We start from the raw sequence: 21,439 nt of genomic DNA on the forward strand, positions 1-21,439 counted from the left end.
GGCTGGGATGGGTGCCGGGGACCAGGGGACCAGCCTCGACAAATTATTAAGGGAGCTCTTGAAGGGGGATGTGGAGTCGGCGAAATGAATTACACGGAGTCAATGGGTTGTTTTGAGTCTTAGATGTTGCTCTTTTTTACTTAATTTTTTCAGCTGCTTATATACTGTTACAATACACAATGACTTCATAGTAATCAATTCCTTTAAGCTATAATCTATTCTGTGATTACATTCTTTATGATTCATGAACTTTCAAGTTACATCAAAGATCATTAAGGACATCAAAATATTTTTCCTGACATCCTGCTTCCTTATACTCCCTCTCTACCCTGATAACATCTGATTTCCGTAAGTGACTGTATTTTCTTTATTCCTCCATAAAATGTCAAGTTAATCTTTACACAGAATTCTAAATCTTAACCCTCATCTACTATTTTCTATAGATTTATGAATCACAATTCACATGCAAAACATTTTTCCCATAACTAACCCCACATACCGGTTACTCATAATTGATTTAAAAACAAGAATATAAAAAGTACCTAAAGTTTTATAATCAAATGGAACAACTTCCCTATACTAATAATTTCTTTATCCAAAACACCTAGTTAAATTTCTGCTTGTGTTCCCGCAGCTCTTGATCATGCATGGTTCAGTTACTCTCTAAAGGTCTTTATTGTCTCAAGCTAAAACTATAGAGGACGTTGATTGGAATCTCAGACTTGAACTGCCAGTACTTTAGCTGGTGTGGTTTTTCCTAGCTGGTGAAACTTACTGTTACTGTAAAAAACAATCTTTATAACTATACGTGATTGAATACGGTGTGAAAGTGTCTAAATGCAATTTTTATCCTTTAGTATGATCATTGAAGAATTCTAAAAACTTCTATAATAAAATCAAGAAAAATTAAAAATAAGCTATAAAAGAAAAGGACAAGAACTGTGGGGCCCCCGCATGAGCAGTCTCCTCGGGGCCTTGCCTTCCAAGGAGAGACTCATTGTGGCCTTGCTTAACAATGAGTCCTTCATGCGTAGGGTCTTTCACCTTTCTGTGCCCTGATGGCATGGCCTTTGCCACATGGGGGAGTGCTCTTCTCCACTTCTGTACTCACCTTGATTCGCCTCAGGCCCCAGCTGCTGTCTTGAGCACTGAGCTCTCTGTCTGGGCTGCTTCCGTTCCTTGGTCAGTGGGTTAGTTGCTGGAGAGTAGATGGCAGTGGCCATTCACTTTACCATCTTGCTTTGTCCTGCACAACATCACATGAAGGAGTGAACTCTGCATGTGCAGCTTCTTGGATAAATCTCAAAGATAATGTGGTGCCCTTCCTAAGGGGATCTGTGAAGGCTGCACACTGTATGATTCCATTGTGGGACAGCCTCACCGTGGAAGGTCCAAACTATGGTGACAGAGGCACTGGATGCATTAACCAGAGGCCGGGCCTGTGACTGGAAAGGAATGGCACAAAGACACTTTCTTGGGGTTTTGCACATGGTCTGTATTTTGAATGTGGTGACCAGTACACCAATCTGTAAACTTTTTAGTGTGTCAGAAAAGAAAGAACAAACTTGTACTGCATGATCACTTAAAAAAGCTAATTTTTGACGAGAATAAAACTATCTGAGGCATATCTAATACTTGGTTTTGTTTTCTATTCAGTCAGCTGTTTATTTTCTTTTGTCTAATTTTTCTTGAATTTGTTAATTTCAGCATTTTTAAGGTACATTCCTGATTTGCTTATGCTAATTAGACAGGGGACTTGGCCGAAAGTTGAGCCAGCACCAGGATGAAGGACAGGTCATTTGACTTCCCTCCTACAGTGAGTCTTCTTGATCTTAAAATTCATTAAGAGTTCATCGAGGGAGTTAACCTCACCCAATGGCAATTAACAACAACGTATTTAATTATAACACTTGGTGCAGTGTATTAAGTATTGCACTGCTAACTGCAATGTTCGTGGTTCAAGGCCGCCAGCTGCTCTGGGAGAAGGATGAGACAATCTGCTCCAGTAAAGATTCCGAGTGTCAGAAATCCTGTGGTGCAGTTCTCCTCTCTCCAACAGGTCACTTGGAGTCAGCGTCAACACGATGGCAGTGGATCGGTTTTGGTTTGATTTTCTTTCTTTTTTCAATTTAGGTCTATCTTTTTAACAGCCATTCCTTGGAAATCCTACACAGGATCGCTGGGAGTTGGAGCCAACTTGATGGTACTTGACAACAACAACAACAAGGAGCCCTTGTGGCACGGTGTGTGAGGCATTGGGCTGCTGACCATAAGTCAGTGGTTCAAACCCACCAACCACTCAGAGAAGGATCATAGTCTCAGAAAGCATGTGTGGTGTCACTGTGTATTGACTGGAGGGCAGTGGACTTGCTTGTGTTGGTTAGGTTCTTAGATGTTCCCAAGTTCCATTGTTCCATTTCTAAAGTATTCATAGACTCATGGATGGATATGCACATGTTAACATTTATAGAATGTTCAGGCAGTTCACCTAAAGCAGACTCAGACATGCAGAGACTTGGAAGGGGGTGTGTGCTAATTTGGGTGATTTCCTGTTGTTGTTGTGAAGTGCTGTCGAGTCGGTTCAGACCCATAGCAACCCATGGTAGGGTTTCCAAGGAGAGAACTCTGAGCTTGAACTGACTTCACAGTCCAGGGCCTTAACCCACAGGACAGGACTATTAGACTTTGAGGGCTGTTCTCTTAAATTTCAGTCTGTTAAGTCAACATTCACTGAATATTCCTCTGGAGTTCTGAAATGAGTTGCTTTCCTGTCACATTTTGTAGATTAGTGTAGATATTAATATGAGGGGCTTTAGAAAGGTTGTGGGAACGTTCCATTACCTTTTCATTGTATTTTCTCCATAAACTTTTGAAATTCTCTCATGCCAATATATAACAATTTATCACATATAATTATATCTTATAATTAATTCCTTTACATGTATGGATTTCCAAGTTTTGTTTCCTTCATCATTCAGATTTTGACACATTTCAATCCCACGTCTTGAAATGTTAATGCTTTTGGATATGTTTTGTCAGAAATAACATAGGCTGATGAGACTAAAAGCAGGCTCTGCTGGAAGTCAAAGGAAGGTAGCATTGTGCAGTAGTCTGATGACTTCCTCTAGGATCTCTGAAGACAGGCTGCTGCTCAGCACCACGGCAGGCCTGGAGGGCGCGTCTGTGAGGTGGTGGCTTGTCTCTATATGAGGACATTGGCAGGTACCAGTGCCGAGAGAGTCCGTGGTTGGGACAAGTTAGAAGCTGCTCTGTGTCTCCTCCTCTGTACATCCCATGAATTGAATTTCATTCTTTTCCATAGTTTGCTCTGCTGTTACACATACATTCTCCCTATTTCTGCACATCTTACTTTTGTCCAAGTGCAAGCTTAGGCACTTTGTGTGTCTGCTCTCCCGTCTCTGGAGTAAGAGGCCTCCTTGGAGATGGTCTTCAGGAGCTATAATCCATAGTCACTGCCGGCGGTGCTAGCGTGGTGTGAACCATGAAGGAAGCGAAGTCTTGTCGTTGATAGGGAGATCTTTCAGAGTGTTATTCCTGCCATCTCTCTTATCCAGAGAGTTTTGAGGTGGAAGAAATAGCAAAGGAATAATGCTGTTGGATATTTTATATCAATTGAAGAATCTTTTGCAAGATTCCAAAGTATTTTAATACTGCATTAAGCTCCCTAGGAGATGAAACTGTTAAAGTGAAATCTGTTTTCCACCGAGACCTTGAATCTTTTTTTTTTTTTTTTTAATGTTTTATTGTGGAATATGTGATGGTTTACATGAGAGAACATTAGCTTAACATTCATCCTATCGTATATCATTTCATTGGCATGATTACAGTCTCCTCTATGCATCATCAAACAACCAAAGGATATACCCTACAAGCCTGCCCCCCAGTCATCAGCACACAGCCCCTCTCCCTCTCTGGGTCTAAAGTCCCCAGCTGCTCCATCTCTCCACGTTGTCATCTCTGCCTCCATTTCTGGCATCACTGTTTCTCTGGGTAGGGTCCCGCTCTCCGCTCTTTCCCTTGACGGTCCCAGGGACCTCCGCTCCTGGACTGCAAAATCAACCACTCCCCTCCTTTTGCTACAAAATGTGAGACCTTGAATCTTAATGAAACTTTATCTACTTTGGAAATTATTTTTATAATAGTTTTGCCTGCAGCATTCCTTAAGAGAATAAAATCACTCTGTAAAAGGGTGGGGGAGGCTTCCTTTTAAGTGTGGGGGAATTTGACATTTTTACATTTATAATTTCCATTCTTTTAAAAAAGATATTTGTTTAAAAATGCTTTGCTATTTCCAGGACAAAGTATGAGGAAGCTTCAAAAAGTTCATGGAAAATTTCCATCATCTTTTAAATCTGTTTTTCCATGAATTTTTTAAAACCCCCTTGTATATTGAACAACTGGTGTCTTCTAAGAGCTGTCCTTTTGTGAAGTTGGATTTTATATACACGTGGAATCATCGCAGTTACAGGTTAGGTGCTTTGTAATTACATCCTTAGGTAAACACACCTCTCATTATTAATAACATTAATACATATTAATACTTTTTCTATCACATTACATTAGTTATTTACATTAGTTATTTTTTAAAAACACTATTAATGGACGAATTTAAATGGATATTGTTGTTGTTGTTAAGTGCCGTCAAGTTGGTTCCAACTCATAGTGACCCTGGTGAATTTGAACCACCAACCTTGCAGTTGAAACCAACCTTGTAGTCAGTACATTATTCCATGGCACCACACCAGGACTTGGGTAGTTATATTAAAATCACATCAAAACCTTTATTACAAAAGTTATAAGGAAACATATATGGCATACGTTTTCATAAGAAATAGAAATTAGTTTTATTCATACATAGTTACTAAATAGACTGTGGCATTGGTGGTATTCTTTAATAATAATAGGCAGAGAGCTTTAGAGAGATTCTAACTACACTAAAGCACAAGGTCTGCAGGTTGAGGCCCCAGGTTCTCTGCTGGAGAAAGATGAGACTCTCTGCTCCCGAAAAGATGGACAGCCTAGGAAACCCGACTCAGGGTGGTTGTGAGTCGGAAGCAATGCGATGGCACTTAAACACAACAACACACTTTGGAAGCCCCTTCATATTAATGTCTACTATCATACTATTGCCTTGATTAGCCCTAAGTTCATATGAAACTTGAAACAGACATTATTTCCTAACTTAATTGGAGTTTGATAAGAGTTGGAAGATGATAATTATTTTTTTTAGTAAACACATTTCCAAAACAACAACAAAGCACCTGTGTATGTTATCTGTGCCGTTTTATGTCAGAAGTGACTAGGTGCATACCCTAAGCATTCCTGGGTGCTGTGGACAGGGTGCTGTGGTCTAAAGGCTGAGGCATTTGACATCATGAGATAAAAGTCAGCACACGGCTTTGCCTATGTACGGTGAAATAGCCCTTTGATCCGTGGAATTGCTAGCCTTTTCAGGAGAGTGTTCTATGTTGTGTATTAATTCTGGCTGACACAGATATGTGGTTTTTGCTTTGTTGTCTATGTTTAGATCCTCTATAGGTGAACTTATGTGTTCTAGACAGGAAATAATACGTAGCAGATATAGGAACAAACTGAATGCGTTTATGTCTGTGGACTTCTTGTGCGGTGCTGTAGGTTCAACACTGGACTGCGAATCAAAAGGTTGGCAGTTCAACGTGTCAGCTGCTCCTTTGAAACTCTATAAAGAGGCTCTATAAGTTGGCACCGACTCAATGGCACTTAACAACAACCTAGGGGAGTTGGAAATCAGCAAGAATGGAGAGCAATTTTGTATGGCAGTACACAGAATTTTGCAACTTTATTGTGAGCCCTGTGGGGGGTGGAAAATTGAATAAAACTTAAGTCTGGTAAGTTTCGTTAAATTCTGTTTGAAAATGTACATCTTCGAAGATAATCTTCTGTTTATTATTGATGTCCATCTTATAAAATGTAACTTATTTTAAAGACTGTCTGGAAAGATGTGATACTGACGTTGCATTGAGTTTTAGGTAGAAATCAAAATGACTTCTGGTAGTGAATGTGTATCAGTTCCTGTTGACGTGAAGTGAATGTGAGAGCACAGTTGAGTGAAGAATCTGGACGAAGACAGAGAGACATCTCTGTCTCTGTAGTGGAACTCGACGGTATAGCTCGTTAGACTTCTGGGAAATAATTGTCCTTTTATGTCCTAGTAATTGTAGAGCTAGCAACATGATTGACAAAATCCTTCCCCCATTCTTTCATGGACTGTGGAGCCCATCAGGAGGCATCTCTTGACTCATTTCAGCAGTGCTCTTGTGTAAGGAAGGGCTCATTGGGTGGCGCACATGGTTAAGTACTGAACTTGCCAAAAGGTTGGGGATTCAACCCACCCTGAGGGACCTAGGAAGACAGGTCTGGTGATCTGCTTCTGAAAGGTGACCGCCTTGGCAATTTTGTGGGTGGTTCTAATTATTGCTATGTAGCCATCCTGTATAGTGTCCACGGAATGACTGGTAGATTTGAAGCAGTTCTGCTCGGCACACAGGCTGCTGCCCGTGTGAGTTGGAATGGACTGGCTGGGACATGCAGTAACAGCACTCTGTAGCCCTCGTCCCTGAGCACGTGGGCAGCAGAGCAGTCCCCGCAGAGCACCTGCTCCTTAGGATCAGTGCAGTGGCCGTGACTTCGGTCTCACTTCCTGGGCAGTGAGGGGACTGCGTCACAGAAACAGAACAACAGTCCAAGGGGTCCCTTGGTAGCTAGCTGTGCTTGGTTTGTAGATCTCGAACTTTGACTTAAGAATGAAATAAAAGAATGTCGTTGATTTTCAAGATCATAATTTGTTTTGTTTACTTTCTGTGCCTTAAAGTGGTAGGACCAGTTAATAGAATTGAATTTTAATTTCCTATAATGAAGTACTTTCTCTCTGCATACTATTTTTTAATGGAAATGATCAAGGTATCAATTTTTAGATGAATAATAATGTTATTAAATCCTGTAATGGGAAATTTTCTGACTTGAATCTTGTGGTCAGTAGACCTATTTTCAAGGAAAGTGTTTGTTTTTTGTCAGTTCTATTGCAATCCGAAGAGCTTTGCAAAGACTGAAGAGACAGTAGGAAATTTTGAGATTGTTTTTAGGATTTCATCATTTTCAAGGTTTTCTCATAACTAAATTTTCTTACAATAATGAGACTTCTGCATTTGATGTATATTTAGAAATTTGTGGTTTAATCCTTTCTTGTGACTATGAATTTGTAATTGAGAGTACAGTATACTCTGTAGGATAAGCTCTGACACGGTTGGTTTGAACGGCAGTGATGGATCGGCGCTTCAAATCTACCAGTACCTCCATGGATGCTATACAGGATTGATATGGGTCTGTCCTGACTTGACTGAATTAACAACATAAAATGCCTTAAATAGCTGTTATTGTTATTGCTGATAAACTGTGTCTTTTAGCCAATTTATTACGACTATAAACTATAATCATGCTAAACAAGAAAGAAATACGTGTTTTCCTATTGGTGGTGGTTGTGGTGGCTATGCGCTGAGGAGTCAGTTCCGACTTGCAAGGACCCTGTACAGGCTTTCAAGCCTATAAATCTTTGCAGGAGTGGAAAGCCTCATGTTTCTCCTATGGTACGCCAGGTAGATTCAAACTGCTGACCTTGCAATTAGTAACCCAACTTGTAACCCACTACACTGTTAGAGCTCTTGTTTTCCTATTGTTGTTAAGTGCTGTTGAGTTGGTTCCGACTCATAGCAACCCTGTATAGGATTTCTGAGGAGTGGCTGGTGGGTTTGAACCACAGACCTTATGGTTCGCAGTCCAGTGCTGATCCTACAATGCCACATCAGGAGTCCTCCAAAGCAGTATTCTGGACATTTTTAAAATTCCCTAATATGGCATGTTGTTCAAAAGAATATCCCACTCTAGTTTTTATTACGGAGAAGTGACTTAGGTTAGAGTTAATTACCGCAGGGCTATGGTTACGCTTGTATACGTCTATAGGCATACATTGATGTCTTACTAGTGGGAGACAGAGAAACTGTACTGTGATAGTTCAATTTGTGGTTTCTGACAGGGAATTTTAAAGGGCGAAACGATTTTTCTCATGCTTGTATGAAAAAAAAACAATCTTGTATAATCTATAGTAGTTTGTAGCAACAGAGCAGAGATTGCATTTGAGCATGCTGATACCGTTTTGCACACTCAGTTGATGGGATGGGCCCATTGCTCACAACCCCCATGATGATCCTGAGCTGACCTGACTCTGTTCTCCACACAGTGCCACCCTCTTGGCCTTCCTGGTGGAACTGCTGAAAAGCTCCGTTGCCATGCAAGAGCAGATGTTGGGCGGAAAAGGCTTCTTAGTCATTGGCTATTTGCTGGAAAAGGTGAGTGGTGAGTGGAGGTGTCTTTATCATGTAGCCTTTGAAGATAAGCAGCTGAGAACCACGATCGCGGTTTGTCGATTTCCCTTTCATTGTGAGCAGGCCAGTACTGTGTGCCACTTCACAAACATTTAGATAGGATGTATTTGGTCATAACTGTAAAGGGGCTTCAAAGTCTATAAAAAACAGAATAAAAAGAAAAGGGAAATCTTCACTGAACTTTTTGAAGCTCACTTACATACACATTGGGTGTTAGATGTTTTGAATAAAAATGAAAATTGATTAGGAAGTTACAAGTATTACTGTTATTACCTTTTATTCTAGTTCTTTGCTCACCTTAAACCCAGGCTATGTTTCTTACCGAGATTGACAATGTCATTTAGTTTAAACGGGTTCACTTTTGTTCGGTTTTATTTTTTCAAGTATAAGGTCAACTTCTTTATTTTGTAATAACAGAAATATTGTTTGCCTCTGGTTTTTGATTGTGGGACACTTGCCAAAATTGAGGTGCTCACTGTTGTCCCCGATTTCTGCAGAGCCAGAAGGTGACTGTTCTAATAGCTATCACATCCTCTGAGCAGCATCTGAGTTTTCCCACTCTCGCAGAGCACTGGAACATAGCAGGCGCAGGTGGTCAGCTGTGTGGAACAGTGGGCTAAGTGTGGGGCTGTTAACTGCATGGTCGGAAGTTCAAACCCACCAGCTGCTCCCCAGGAGAAAGATGAGACGGTCTGCTTTCTTAGAGACTTTCAGTCTTGGAAACTGTAGGGGGCAGTTCTACTCTCTAGGGTTGCTGTGAGTCAGAATCAACTCAACAGAAGTAGATGGGTTTGGGTGGTATCTACGATTAAAAGATCGTAAGTATCTTAGAATTTAGGATACTTTATTTTTTGCATTAAAGCTCCTTTACATATGAACTGTTAATTTTGTGTTTTTTATGCAAATTGATGTTGTTAAGTGTCATCCAGTTGATCCTCATTCATAGCAACCCTGTATCTGGTTTCCAAGGAGTGGCTGATGAGTTTGAACCACTGCAAACCGACCTTATAAAATTATAAAATTTCTTGTAAAGTTGTATTTGATGACTTGGTTTGAGTTTTGTAGGTTTATTGCTTATCTAGGTAGTGGGTTGCTAACCACAAGGCCAACAGTTCGAATCTACTAGCCGCCTTACGGGAGTAAGCTGAGGCTTTCTACTCCCCTTAAAATTACAGCCTTGGAAACCATATACAGGGCTGCTATGAGTCGGAATTGACTCCTCGGCACACAACCACCACCATACACCATTGGTGATTTATACATTAAACACACAAGTCTGATACAAAATAATTTCTAGCTTTATTACTGAAAATCAGTGAAATGCTACCTTTTTAGTAACGCCTTTTCTTAACCATTCTTTCCTAAATTTCTTATCCCTCCTTCATTTGCTTCATGCACTTATTAACCTCGTATAATAGGTCCTGTATCTTCCCCCTTGTGCTGATAGTCTGTATCTGCCTTGTGCACCTTGAGAATGTAAGTGATCTATGGATGGGCTCCTGGTTTGTTTTTTTCCATAGGATTTTGTCGGCTCCTCTGTCCACAGTGCCTCCAGAGCTCCCTTTCTGAGCATGACTCAGTGCTACCAGGAGGTGAAGGAGTTACAGTGTGCAGTGGAGGCAGCACCCCAGAGAAGGCAGGCGAAGCAGACTGGTGTCCCTGACTCTTAACAGGACACAGGATAGCTTTTCTTGACTCAACATTTGTGTTTGTTGAAAGAGCATCCTTCCTGTTTGCATAGAGACAGGTGGAATCCTGAGATTGGCCCTTGGTCACCCTTCAGGTCTGGAAATAGTCTCATCCCCCTTGGCTCAATTTGTAAGCAAACACGAGACAGGTCTATAGGAGGAACAGTAACACTAAGGCGGTACACGTGCCATTTGAGATCAAAAGGGCAGCATTTACCCACGGAGAAGAAGGTTTGGTGAGGAGCAATGGACAGCAAGCGGAAACCGCGGGAGGAGAGGTGAGAGAGCTGATGTTACGTGGTGAAGATCGCAGTCAGTGACAACTTGAAACATTGTCTGTAAATCGTTGAATGGAAAACGGATTTGCTCTGTAAACTTTCACCAGAATTCACAATAAAATCTCAAAAAAGGAAATAGAACAAGGAAAAAAAAGTGTGTGTTTTAAATTTTATCCGTTTACTGTCCTCACGCTAGCCCCCTCTTTCTTGTCTTTGCTCTGAAATTCACACAGTTCTAGCTCCTTGCTTCTTGTGAGCTTTTCCATTCATGACTCTGAATTTCCCTGTGATGAGCTTGAGGCCCGAGGTTATTTCTTGGAGGAGGTGTATCTGGTTAGACCTTCTGGTTAGCAGTCCAGTGCTTATTGTACAATGCCACATCAGGACCCCAATTTAAGCTTGGTGGTGGTGGTGGTGGTTGTGGAAGCCATGGGGTCGGTTCCTATCCATTTGTTGTTGTTGTTAGGTGCTATCAAGTTGGTACCAACTCATAGCGGTCCTATGCACAACAGAATAAAACACTGCCCTGTCCTGGGCCAACCTCACAATTATTGCCGCGCTTGAGCCCATTGATGCTCATGGCGACTCTGTATAAGACTTGGGTTTCCGAGGCTGTAAACCTTTATGGGAGCAGAAAGCCTCATCTTTCTCCCCTAGAGCGGCTGGTAGATTTGAACTGGTAGCTTGCAGTTAGCAGCCTAACTCGTAAGCCACTATACTGCCAGGACTCTTTAATTTAAATTTGTGGTGGTGTGCCGTGGAGTTGGTTTCAATTCATAGTGACCCTGCGTAAGGGAGCAGAAAGTCTCATGTTTCTCCACAGTTAATGTTGGCCAAATTAGAAAAAGTAAACAGTAGCAGATGGAATTAATTTTAATAATGTAGTTTTCTTGATCATTGGTCTTGTAAAATTCTATCATGCGAGCTCTAGCATTGTTTCTATCATCAAGGCCACATTCTCTAACTACTGATTATTTGCTTTGTTTCCAACTTTCATATTCCCATCATCAGTAACTATCAGTGCGTCTTGATTGCATGTTACATCAGTTTTAGATGGAACAAGGTGGTAGCATTCTTCAGTTTCATCATCAAGGGCTTTAGTGGTTGGTGCATAAATTTGAATAATAGTGCTATGAAGTGGTCTTCCTTGTAAGCTCAGCATTGTACTTCAAGAGAGACCTTGAAATGCTTTTTTTGGGCTGTAAAAGAAAGCTCTACTGTTTTCATTTGGTCCAGGGCTTGGGAGAAGAGGGGCTCCAGGGTGTTGAGTGTGCTGCCTCTGTGGCTGGAGAGCAGGGTTCAGGCCGAAGGTCTGTGGTGAGCAGGGGAGCAGGGGGTGCTGAAGGCCCTTCACAGGGTGCGGGGTTCCACAGGCTCTTCCGAGTCATCCAGCCCTGCCTGGGGCCTGGCCATCCTACGAAAGTTGGTCAAGTGGTCGCCCATCTTCCTGATAATTTTCACCTTGTCGAGGAAGTGGTTCTCCAGAAAGTCACAGAGGTGGGGGTCTGTGTGGATAGCACCTATGACGTGCAGGTCCAGAACAGACTGGTTCAGGTTCTTCTCCAGGGCTGGGGTGGCTTCCATGGCATCCAGGGTTCTTCCCCACTCATCTTGGGAGGGCTTCTGTGCGCCCTAGAAGAGGGCGCGACCACCACGCTGGTTTTGCAGTTTCAAGAGACGCTTAGCACCCTTTCGCTTCTCCTTCACCAACCCACACCTTACAAAGCCACATCATTGCGATTGAAATAGAAGCCTATAGAGAGGGACGTGTAGGAGGTCTGCAGATGCAGATGAACCAGACGGTTGACGCTGGCCTCTGCTGCTTCAGCGGAATCATTCTGATGGATCTGAGAGCTCATGGTTGAAGATTTGGAGCTAACCACACTCGGCACATAACAACAACAACACACACACACAAACAAAATGGTGTTTAGCTGGTCCTGGTAACGTCATGTTCAAGAACATGGTCCTGGAGAAGAGACTGCACCTAAAGAAGTTGTGAGAGGTGGTCCGAGGCAGTCCGAGGCTGGAGGTGAGGGAGTCCCCGGATCTATTCTGTCCATCTATGGGACCGCAGCGCAAACTTGTGGAAATGCTCTTTTTGGCAGTGAATTTGATACCATTCCTCTTCAATTTGTTGTTCCTGGCATTGTCTGATTCAAAATGGCCTCCAGTCCATTTCAGTTCACTACTGCCTAGAATATCGATCTTGATGTGTTCCATCTCATTTTGATGACTCCAGTTTTCCTACATTCTTACTTCATACATTCCACAATCTGATTATTAATGGATAACTGCAATGGTTTCTTTCATTATGAGTTGTGCCCCATCAGCAAATAAAGATCTTCAAAGCTTTGCGGCAGTAAGATCAACTTGTCTTTGAGAAGACAGCTCTTCCCAAGTTGTATTTTGAGGTCTTTACAACCTGAGGGGCTCATCTTCTGTCAGTATTTCTGATAATGTTCTGTTGCTAGTTATAATGCTTTCATTTTCTGGTGCTATATCTAACAATGTTCTGTTGCTACTCATGAGGTTTTCAGTGGCTAAACATTGAGAAGTAGTCTGCCTCTCCTCCTTGCTAGTCTGCCTCCGTCTGGAAGCTCAGCGGAACCCTCCTCACCATGGGGGACCCTGCTGGTATTTAAAATACCAGTGGCATATCTCCCAGCAGCACAGCAACATGCCATCCTCCACATTACAACACACTGACAGATGAGTGGTGGAACTTGCTCATATGCAAGTTCAGAATGAAGCTGAAGAAAATTAAAACAAGTCCACAAGAGCCAGCGTATGTGATGTTCAGGAGACTATCTCTCTTGAATTTTGAGAGCATCTCAAGAACAGATTTGAGCCATTAGAACCTAATGAACAAAGACCACAGGAGTTGTGGGATTACATCAAGAATATCATACAGGAAAAAAGCAAAAGGAGGTCATTAAAAAGGCAGGAAAGAAGGAAAAGACCAAAAAGAATGTCAGAAGAGACCCTACAACTTGTTCTTGAGCATAAGCTAAGATAACTGGAAGAAATGAGGTAAAAGCGCTGAACAGAAAATCTCAAAAGGGCAGCTTGAGAAGACAAGCAAAGTTTTATAATGAGTCATGCAATCACCTATTAAAAAACAAAAGTAAGACCAGTTTCTCAAGCTGAATGAACTGATGAAAAAAACTAAAGCCTCGAGTTTCACTTGGATTCTATGGGTAAAATATTGAATGATGCAGAAAGCATCAAAAGAAGGTGGAAGGAATACAGACAGTCACCCCATTGAAATGAACAGGTGGTGGTTCAGTCATTTCAAGAACCAACGGTAGTGCAGCGAGATGTCCAAGCTGCACTGACAGCATTATCAGAAAACAGGGCTCCAGGAGCAATTCAACCAACTGATGCAGCGCTGGAAAAACTCACTCATTTATGTTAAGAAATTGGGAAGACAGCTACATGGCCAGCCGACTGAAAGAGATCCATATTTGTGCCCTTTCGAAAGAGAGGTGACTCAACGGAATGTGGAAATCATGGAACAATCTCAGTATTAGGACATGCAAGTGAAATTTTGCTGAAGATAATTCAAGAATGGTTGGAGCTGTACTTTGACGGCATGGCACGCTGCCAGAAATTCAAGCCAAATTCAGAAGAGACAGTGCAACTAGGGATATCATTGTTGATGTCAAATGGATCTTGGCTGAAAACAGAAAATACCAGAAAGATGTTTGTTGTTGTTGTTAGATGCCGTCCAGTCAGTTTTAACTCAGTGACCGTCGGCACAACACAAAGAAACGTTGCACGCTTGTTCACCATCTTCACAATGGTTGTTGTACGTGAGCCCATTGTGTTACCACTTTATTGACTTCGCAGAGGCATCCAACTGTATGGATTATAAACTGGATAAAATTGGGGAAGAATGGGTATTCCGGAACACTTAGTTGTACTCATGAAAAACTGCCAAGAGGCAGTTGTTGGAACAGAACAAAGGATACTGAAAGGTTTAAAATCAGGAAAGGTATGCACCCCCATTGTATCCTTTCACCATACTTATTCAATAACAACCTGCAATGTGCAGATTGTACAACCTTGCTTGCTGGAAGTGAAGAGAACTTAAAATAGTGATGAAGATTAAAGATGGCAGTCTTCAGTATAAATTGTGCCGCAGCGTAAAGAAAGCAAAAATTATCTCAAATGGATCAATGAATAATGTCATGATAAATGGAGAGAAAAATTGAGTATGTCAAAGATTTCAATTTGTTAGGGTCCACAACCAGCGAAGAAACAGTCACGAAAGCAGTGGACACTCTGCATTAGGCAAATATGCTGCTAAGGAGCTCTTTCAAGTGTTCAAGAGTAAAGATAACAGTTTGAAGATTAAGGTGTGCCTGATCCAAGCCATGGTATTGTCAATCACCGCATATGCATTTGATACTTGGATAGTGGGTAAGGAAGACCACTGAATAATTGATGCATTCGAATTACGGTGCTGGAGAAGACTATTGTCAATGCCATGGATTGTCAGAAGAACAAACCAATCTGTGTTGGAAGAAGCGCAGCCAGAATGCTCCTTAGAAGCCAAGATGGCGTGCCTTCGTCTCTCAGACTTTGGACATGAAATCAGGAGGGACCAGTCCCTGGAAAAGGTCATCATGCTTGATGAAATAGAGGGTCAGTGGAAAAGAGGAAGACTCCCAAAGAGATGGATTGACACACAGTGACAGAAACAGTAGACTCAAACATAGCAATTGTGGGATGATGTAGGACCGAACAGTGTTTGATTCTGTTGTGCGTAGTGTCACTATGAGCTCGAAATGACTCCATGGCCCCTAGCAACAACAACTCGTTTACGTAACCGTACACATGAAAAATTAGGTCATTTCAACAAATCTGGTAAATAGAACACTTCAGTATGTACGAGGAGGCTTCACAAATTCGTGGAATAATTTCATTATCTGTTATTTCCATTTTCCCACTAACTTTTCGAAGCCCCCTCCTGCAGACTGAAAAGTTGTAAAAATTTTATTATATTTTACTTCCATTTCCCACAAATTCTTTGATATATAATATTAACATATAATCCATTTTAAGAAGTATTTCCATTTATAGTTGAATTTTACATTGCATTTGGCTGTGAACTGGGAACATTTAAAGCCTCAGACACCATAGATGGGCAATCCACTATCTGTCGAGTGGATTCCGACTCATAACGTCTCTTTATGGTGTTTTTGAAATTTCTGTATGGTTTCTGAGATGGTGTTTACAGAACGAAGCAACCTTATTTTTTTCCTGAGGAGCAGCTGGTGGGTTTGAACCACCAACCTTGCAGATAGCAGCTCAATGCCTAACCCACAGTCCCACCAGGGCTGACTGCTACTATATTGGAATGCATAGCTTTTAAGGTTTGGTTTGTAGTATCTGTTGTTAGGTGTTGTGCTGCTAACTGAAAGGTTAGTATTTTAAACCCACTAGCCACTCCTTGGATTCCTGATGTGGTGCTGTAGGATCATCACTGAACTGCAAATCACAGGGTCAGTGGCTCAAACCCACCAGCTGCTACTGGGAAACCCTATACTGGGGTGGTTGTGAGTTGGAACTGACTTAACGGCACTTAACGACAACAGCAGACACTCCTGGGGGTAAAGCCGAGGCTGTCTGTAAAGATTCACAGTTTGGAAAACACTGTCCTGGGTTGCTAGGCAGTGGGTGGGTGTATTGCTTCCTCAGGGTCCTGGTTGCACAGTGCTTAAGTACTGGGCTACAATGGAATCGTTGATAGTTGGCAGCCAGCAGCCACTCTGTAAGAGAAAGAAAAGCCAGTCTGCTTCCCTAAAGATCCTGGCTTTGGATCCTTCTCCGCCCTGTGTGGTCACTGTGAATTTGCAGCCATGACTATTATTCACTGCACACCTTTGTTGTTGTTGTTACGTGCCGTTGAGTAGGTTCCAACCCATAGCGGCCCTGTGTAGGGTTTCTGAGGAACGGCTGGTGAGCTTGAACCGCCAACCTTGCAGTCTAGCTCATTAACCCCCAGCGCCAAAGCAGGACTGCAGGCCATAGGTTCTGTATTGGTGATGCAGCTGAAAATGAAAATTCCACACTGGAGATGTCCCCATAGTGGTGGTGGTGGAGGGAGATAGCCCCTGTCGAGGGTGTAGTTAAGGAGAAAAGGCCAAGGTGATCCCTTCTTTAATTCCTCCTTTCAGTCATTAATGAACCCTTTCATGACCAAATTGTTTCTTGCTTTGAAATTTTCACTTATATCATCTGTTTTCAGAAATGGAAGAAATTCTAAAATCAAAGACAAACATTTTTGGGGAGACAATGTGACGTGCTAACAATTATGTGAGACACGTGTATCCCAAGTGGATTCAGGTGGTAGTATTGATTGATGAGGAGAGGCCCATGTCTTCAGACTCACGCAGTTACTCAGGTCACCACTAGGTGGCAGCATGTACTACAAGTGGGATACCTCCTTTCCAAGAAACCTGAGTGTTTCAGTGCTGTTGGGAGAGAGAGGGGTCATAACAGAGCTACAGCCAAGTTGTTGTTGTTGTTGTTGTTAAGTGTCGTTGAGTCGATTCTGACCCATAGCGACCCTGTGTAGGATTTCCAAGGAGCAGCTGGTGAGCTTGAACCGCTGACCTTGCAGTTTAAACGGCTTTGCAGTCTGGTGCATTAACCCACAGCGCCACATGAGTACAGCAAGTTAGGCGGCTATTTTGAGGAGTGTGTGATCAGCACCTTCAGACACCAAGGGTGACTTAGATGAACCTGCTGCCATTTCTTTGTCAGTGGGGAGTCACCTGCACCCTATGACTGAGGGAAGGGCAGCCCGCTTTCACTTTGGTTTGGACTAGTGTAAGCGGCAGCACGTCTCTGTCCCTTGTAGTGCCCAGGGCTCTCTCCCTGTCCACTTTCTGCACAGTTGCATGGTGGTTGCTGGTTGTGTTTCATTGACTTGGTTCCAACTCATAGCAACCTTGTATAGGGTTCCCAGGGCTGTAAATCTTTACAGGAGCAGAAAGCCTCATGTTTCTCCTGAGAAGAGACTGGTAGATTTGAACTACTGACCTTGTAGTTAGCATAGAGCCACTTTAACTCATAACTTGTAGCTTAGGCTAAGAGTAGCATTGTTTAACTAGTGTTATTTAAATCTGCAGGAGTCGTGGTGTGGCGCTGTGGGTTAATGCGTCACACTGCAAAGTTGTTTGAGCCAGAAGGTCGGTGGTTCAAGCTCACCAGCTGCTCCTCGGAAATCCTATACAGGGTCGCTATGGGTCGGAATTGACTCGAAGGCTTAACAACATTTAAATCTGCAGTTGTGCTGGAAAAGGATTCAGATAACAGTCATCCAAAGAAATGTCTTCAAATTCTAGATTTCATCATACAATTTGATTAGAATAGCCATTTAATATTTGATATTTAAACTCTTAGGGATGGCCTGCGAAAAATCCATAGACCCTCTTTCTGAGTCAGCAGTGGAACATTGTGGTACATTCTGGATTCTTGTGGCTCAAGTTCTGTTTTATTTCTTCAGTCATCAAGAGTGCATATCAGCAGAGCTGTCCTGGAGCAATTCTTATCCTTTGCCAAATACCTTGACGGCTTGTCACATGGAGCCCCTTTGTTGAAGCAGCTTTGTGACCATATTTTATTTAACCCAGCCATCTGGATACACACACCTGCCAAGGTACGTCTGCTAGCTGCATTCAAGTTGTTTTAATATAATACGATGTATGATGATTTCTGCATCTAAAGTGCTTTGAAGAAGACCTTTAGATGGTTTCCCATTACCTTATAAAGTTAGTGTGAAGCAGTTTGTTAGGTCGCGTATTCGGTCACGAGTAGCTGATTCCAGCTTTTATTACTACGTTTGGCTAGAAGAGGACTATTGTTAGGTGATAGGTGAGAGAGAATATGTTTTGAAATAAAAGAATAAGGGCCATCTTATTTGAGTTACGTACGCTATGCGTATGGAGTAGTAGTCTCGGTGGCCCTTATCAACAGCATGCTCGTTTGTGCTAAATGTGAAAAGGTGATAGTCGATACTACACTACAGTGTAAACTTCTAACCGGGATCATTCGATGCTCTGAAATATGCAGAGGCCCCTGCAAAGCAGAACATGCTCCCACAGTGCATCACTGCGTGGGCTTCTGGGTGTGGGTGTAGAGTACCAGTGAATTGCTTCCCTTCACAGCGACCCTGCAGAGATTTTCTGAGCAGCAGCTGGTGGGCCTGAGCCACCGACCTTGTGGTTAGCAGTCCAATGCTTATCCTACAGTGTCTTCTTTGCTAGGAGAAAAGAAAGAATTCGAGACCAAATGATTAAAAATGAAACTGAAGTTAAATTCCTTGTGGTGCACCCAACACCACCCTCTGCAGACCTGGCTGTCCTCCAAGGATGGGGATTTGGAACGCCGTTCGTTTGTCAAGTGCCGTCGAGTCACCTCCAACTCATACTGACCTGGTATAAGGTTTCCAATAACTGACGGCCTTGGGGTTTGAAGTTCAGTGCTGATCCTACAGTGCCCCACCAATAAATAGTAGCAAAAGAGAAAATAATAGAAACGAATCATCCCAAGTCCTGGTGTGGCACTGTGGGATAAAGCACTGGCCCAGAAGGTGGGTTTGAACCGCCAGGTCTATGATTCAGACCCACCATCCGCTCCTTGGAAAGTCTGTCCAGGGCCCTTAGGTGTCGATGGCATTCAACAACAGTCATTTCAACCTAACTGTGCTCATTGCAACTTGAAAATCACTTTTCTTTTGCACACAGAATGTATGATATATAAGTAAGATTTGTGGGAAATGTATACATCAAGTCATTTTTTTCTAGTTCTCCTAAAATTCTGGTTATTCTGTATAACTGAGTGTCTACAGTGTCCTCTTGGAAGTTGTAGTGAGGGACATTTATCAGGGGTTTGAGTTGCAGTGTTTAGTTTTCCCACAAACTGTGTAAATAATACTTAGTTTCTGGTTTTATTATGACTAATCCTGTTAAGAGTTGGACTAAACTCTGTCCTGAAATCAGGCACCTCTCAGAGACGAGCTGTCATCTCGGTGATCACAGCTTCAGATTGGAGGTTTAAGAAAACTAGAAATTGCATGAATTTCTACAGTTTATGTTAACACATATTTTCCCCATATTTTTTGTAGTTGGTGGATGTTAAAAAGTCATGCTTCTGTTACATAGTCTTTGCTGTGAAAAATATAAAAGTACACACTGAGAGCTGCTGAAATTGGCTCTGTTGAAGGGCTTTAGTCTAGTTGACTGTGTTAATAGTTGCATCATCAAATTAATTTCAGCTGAATGACGACAGAACCATTTTTAAATGTTTCAGTATGAATGGCCGTTAAATTCCCTTTATTGAATTAAATTTCATTAGAATGTGTTAATTGTAGATTTTCATTTTAACATACAGATGAGAACTTTTCTTCAAAGGTTGTATCTCATGTCATCATGTTTGGTCCTTTTCCGGCCTTTTCTCCTTAGTGGTTCAATGAGAACAGCCGACCACTGGAATGTAGCCCTTTGAGACATTTGTAGGTATGTGAACCCTCTCCTGTTGCTGCTCCCTGCTAGGTTCAGCTGTCCCTGTACACGTATCTGTCTGCTGAGTTTATTGGGACGGCTACCATCTACACCACCATCCGAAGAGTGGGGACAGTGTTACAGCTGATGCACACACTGAAATATTACTACTGGGCCATCAATCCTGCCGACAGCAGCGGCATCACACCGAAGGGGTTAGGTAAGTGCTGCCTAGCTCCGTGCGCTGGATCTTGAGCTATCACACCATCACCCAACTGTAGTAGGCTGGTGGGTGTAGTGAGAATTAGTTGTGGCCACAAAAAGGTTAGGTGCTAGTTCTGTTTGGGATGCTCTCCGTTTACCTGGTGCATCTTCTCTTGACTCAGGAAGGCTCTTGCTGCAGCCGGTTGTTAGACATGAGGGATTCGAGGAGCAGGTTGTTCTCTCATTGGCACTGTGCACTTTGTGTCAGCCTTGGTGGAATGTTCGTGATAGTGAGGACTGAGACATCTCTTCTACACCCTGCCAGGACTAGACAGTAGTGGGCGATGGGTCTCCCTATCGTTTCTTGACTGGAAAGGTGGCTGCACAGGGTGTCTGTGTTACAGCCACTGAGCTGCATGGACACTGAATTGTGTGTGTGTGTTTCTGCATGGTGTCAGGAGGGACGGAGGGGAAGCACACTTGGCACACATTGGTGGGCATGGGGCCAAAGAACAGGTTGTGGGGGGCAGTCTGGAAAATGGGGTGAATTGTGTGGGTAAGCATCTGTTTGCAGCTGCAGTAATCGGCATGTCACTATCTGTTGAGTAAATAAACAGATGTTATTAAATTATACGCAATGGGAGAATATTTGTTAAGCCGAATAAGCAGAATGGGAGTCCTCGTAGCTTCACGCAAGGCTTGATAAAGATTTTCCTGAGTCTAGCTACATTTGTTGTTCAGTGCTGTGGAGTCGGGTTTGAAGCACTGACCTTGTGGTTAGCAGTTCAGCGCTTTTCCTACAGTGCCACACCAGGATCCTATACAGGTTCGCTATAAGTCGGAACCGACTTGACAGCACTTAACAAAACTACACTTCTTAAAAACATACTTTATGGTGTTTTATACATATTACCTATTTTTATATTCTTATTTTTACTGATGATTAGCAATTTTGTACAACGTTAGGTATTATTAGGGGATTGATATATGCATTCGTACTTTTCTATTGATTTTTATTCTCTCAGGAAGCACTGAGTGAATGTCTGGTCTCGTGTGTACCTGGTGCACACAGGTGACACTGATTCTTCCTCTGCTCCTGAGGAAGCTGCTGCTGTCTGTAGGACACGCGCTTACCATAAAGCACTGGATTACACTCTCTGTGTTTTGTTATGTAACGTGGGGGGTGAAACGGAGACACTCATTAAACGAAGACATAATTGAGGATGGAACATGAAGGATTATTGGGAATTCTTGCCTTTAAGTGGGAAAGAAAAATTATTAAATTAATGTAAAAGAAAGAAAAACTACTTATGTAA

The 21,439-nt window shown here is 42.4% G+C and overlaps 1 protein-coding gene across 1 annotated transcript in view; it reads left to right on the plus strand.

Moving 5' to 3' along the window:
- Positions 1-21,439, plus strand: part of NBEA (neurobeachin) — an 822,532-nt gene that overhangs the window by 113,786 nt on the left and 687,307 nt on the right. Inside the window, exons 11-13 of the mRNA XM_006874376.1 lie at positions 8,294-8,402; positions 17,924-18,076; positions 19,971-20,139. Coding sequence (XP_006874438.1) covers positions 8,294-8,402; positions 17,924-18,076; positions 19,971-20,139 — 431 coding nt within the window. The remainder of the gene's footprint in view (positions 1-8,293; positions 8,403-17,923; positions 18,077-19,970; positions 20,140-21,439) is intronic.

The sequence above is a fragment of the Chrysochloris asiatica genome, unplaced genomic scaffold (genome assembly GCF_000296735.1).
Source record: "Chrysochloris asiatica unplaced genomic scaffold, ChrAsi1.0 scaffold00272, whole genome shotgun sequence".
In the NCBI taxonomy this organism is placed as follows: domain Eukaryota; kingdom Metazoa; phylum Chordata; class Mammalia; order Afrosoricida; family Chrysochloridae; genus Chrysochloris; species Chrysochloris asiatica.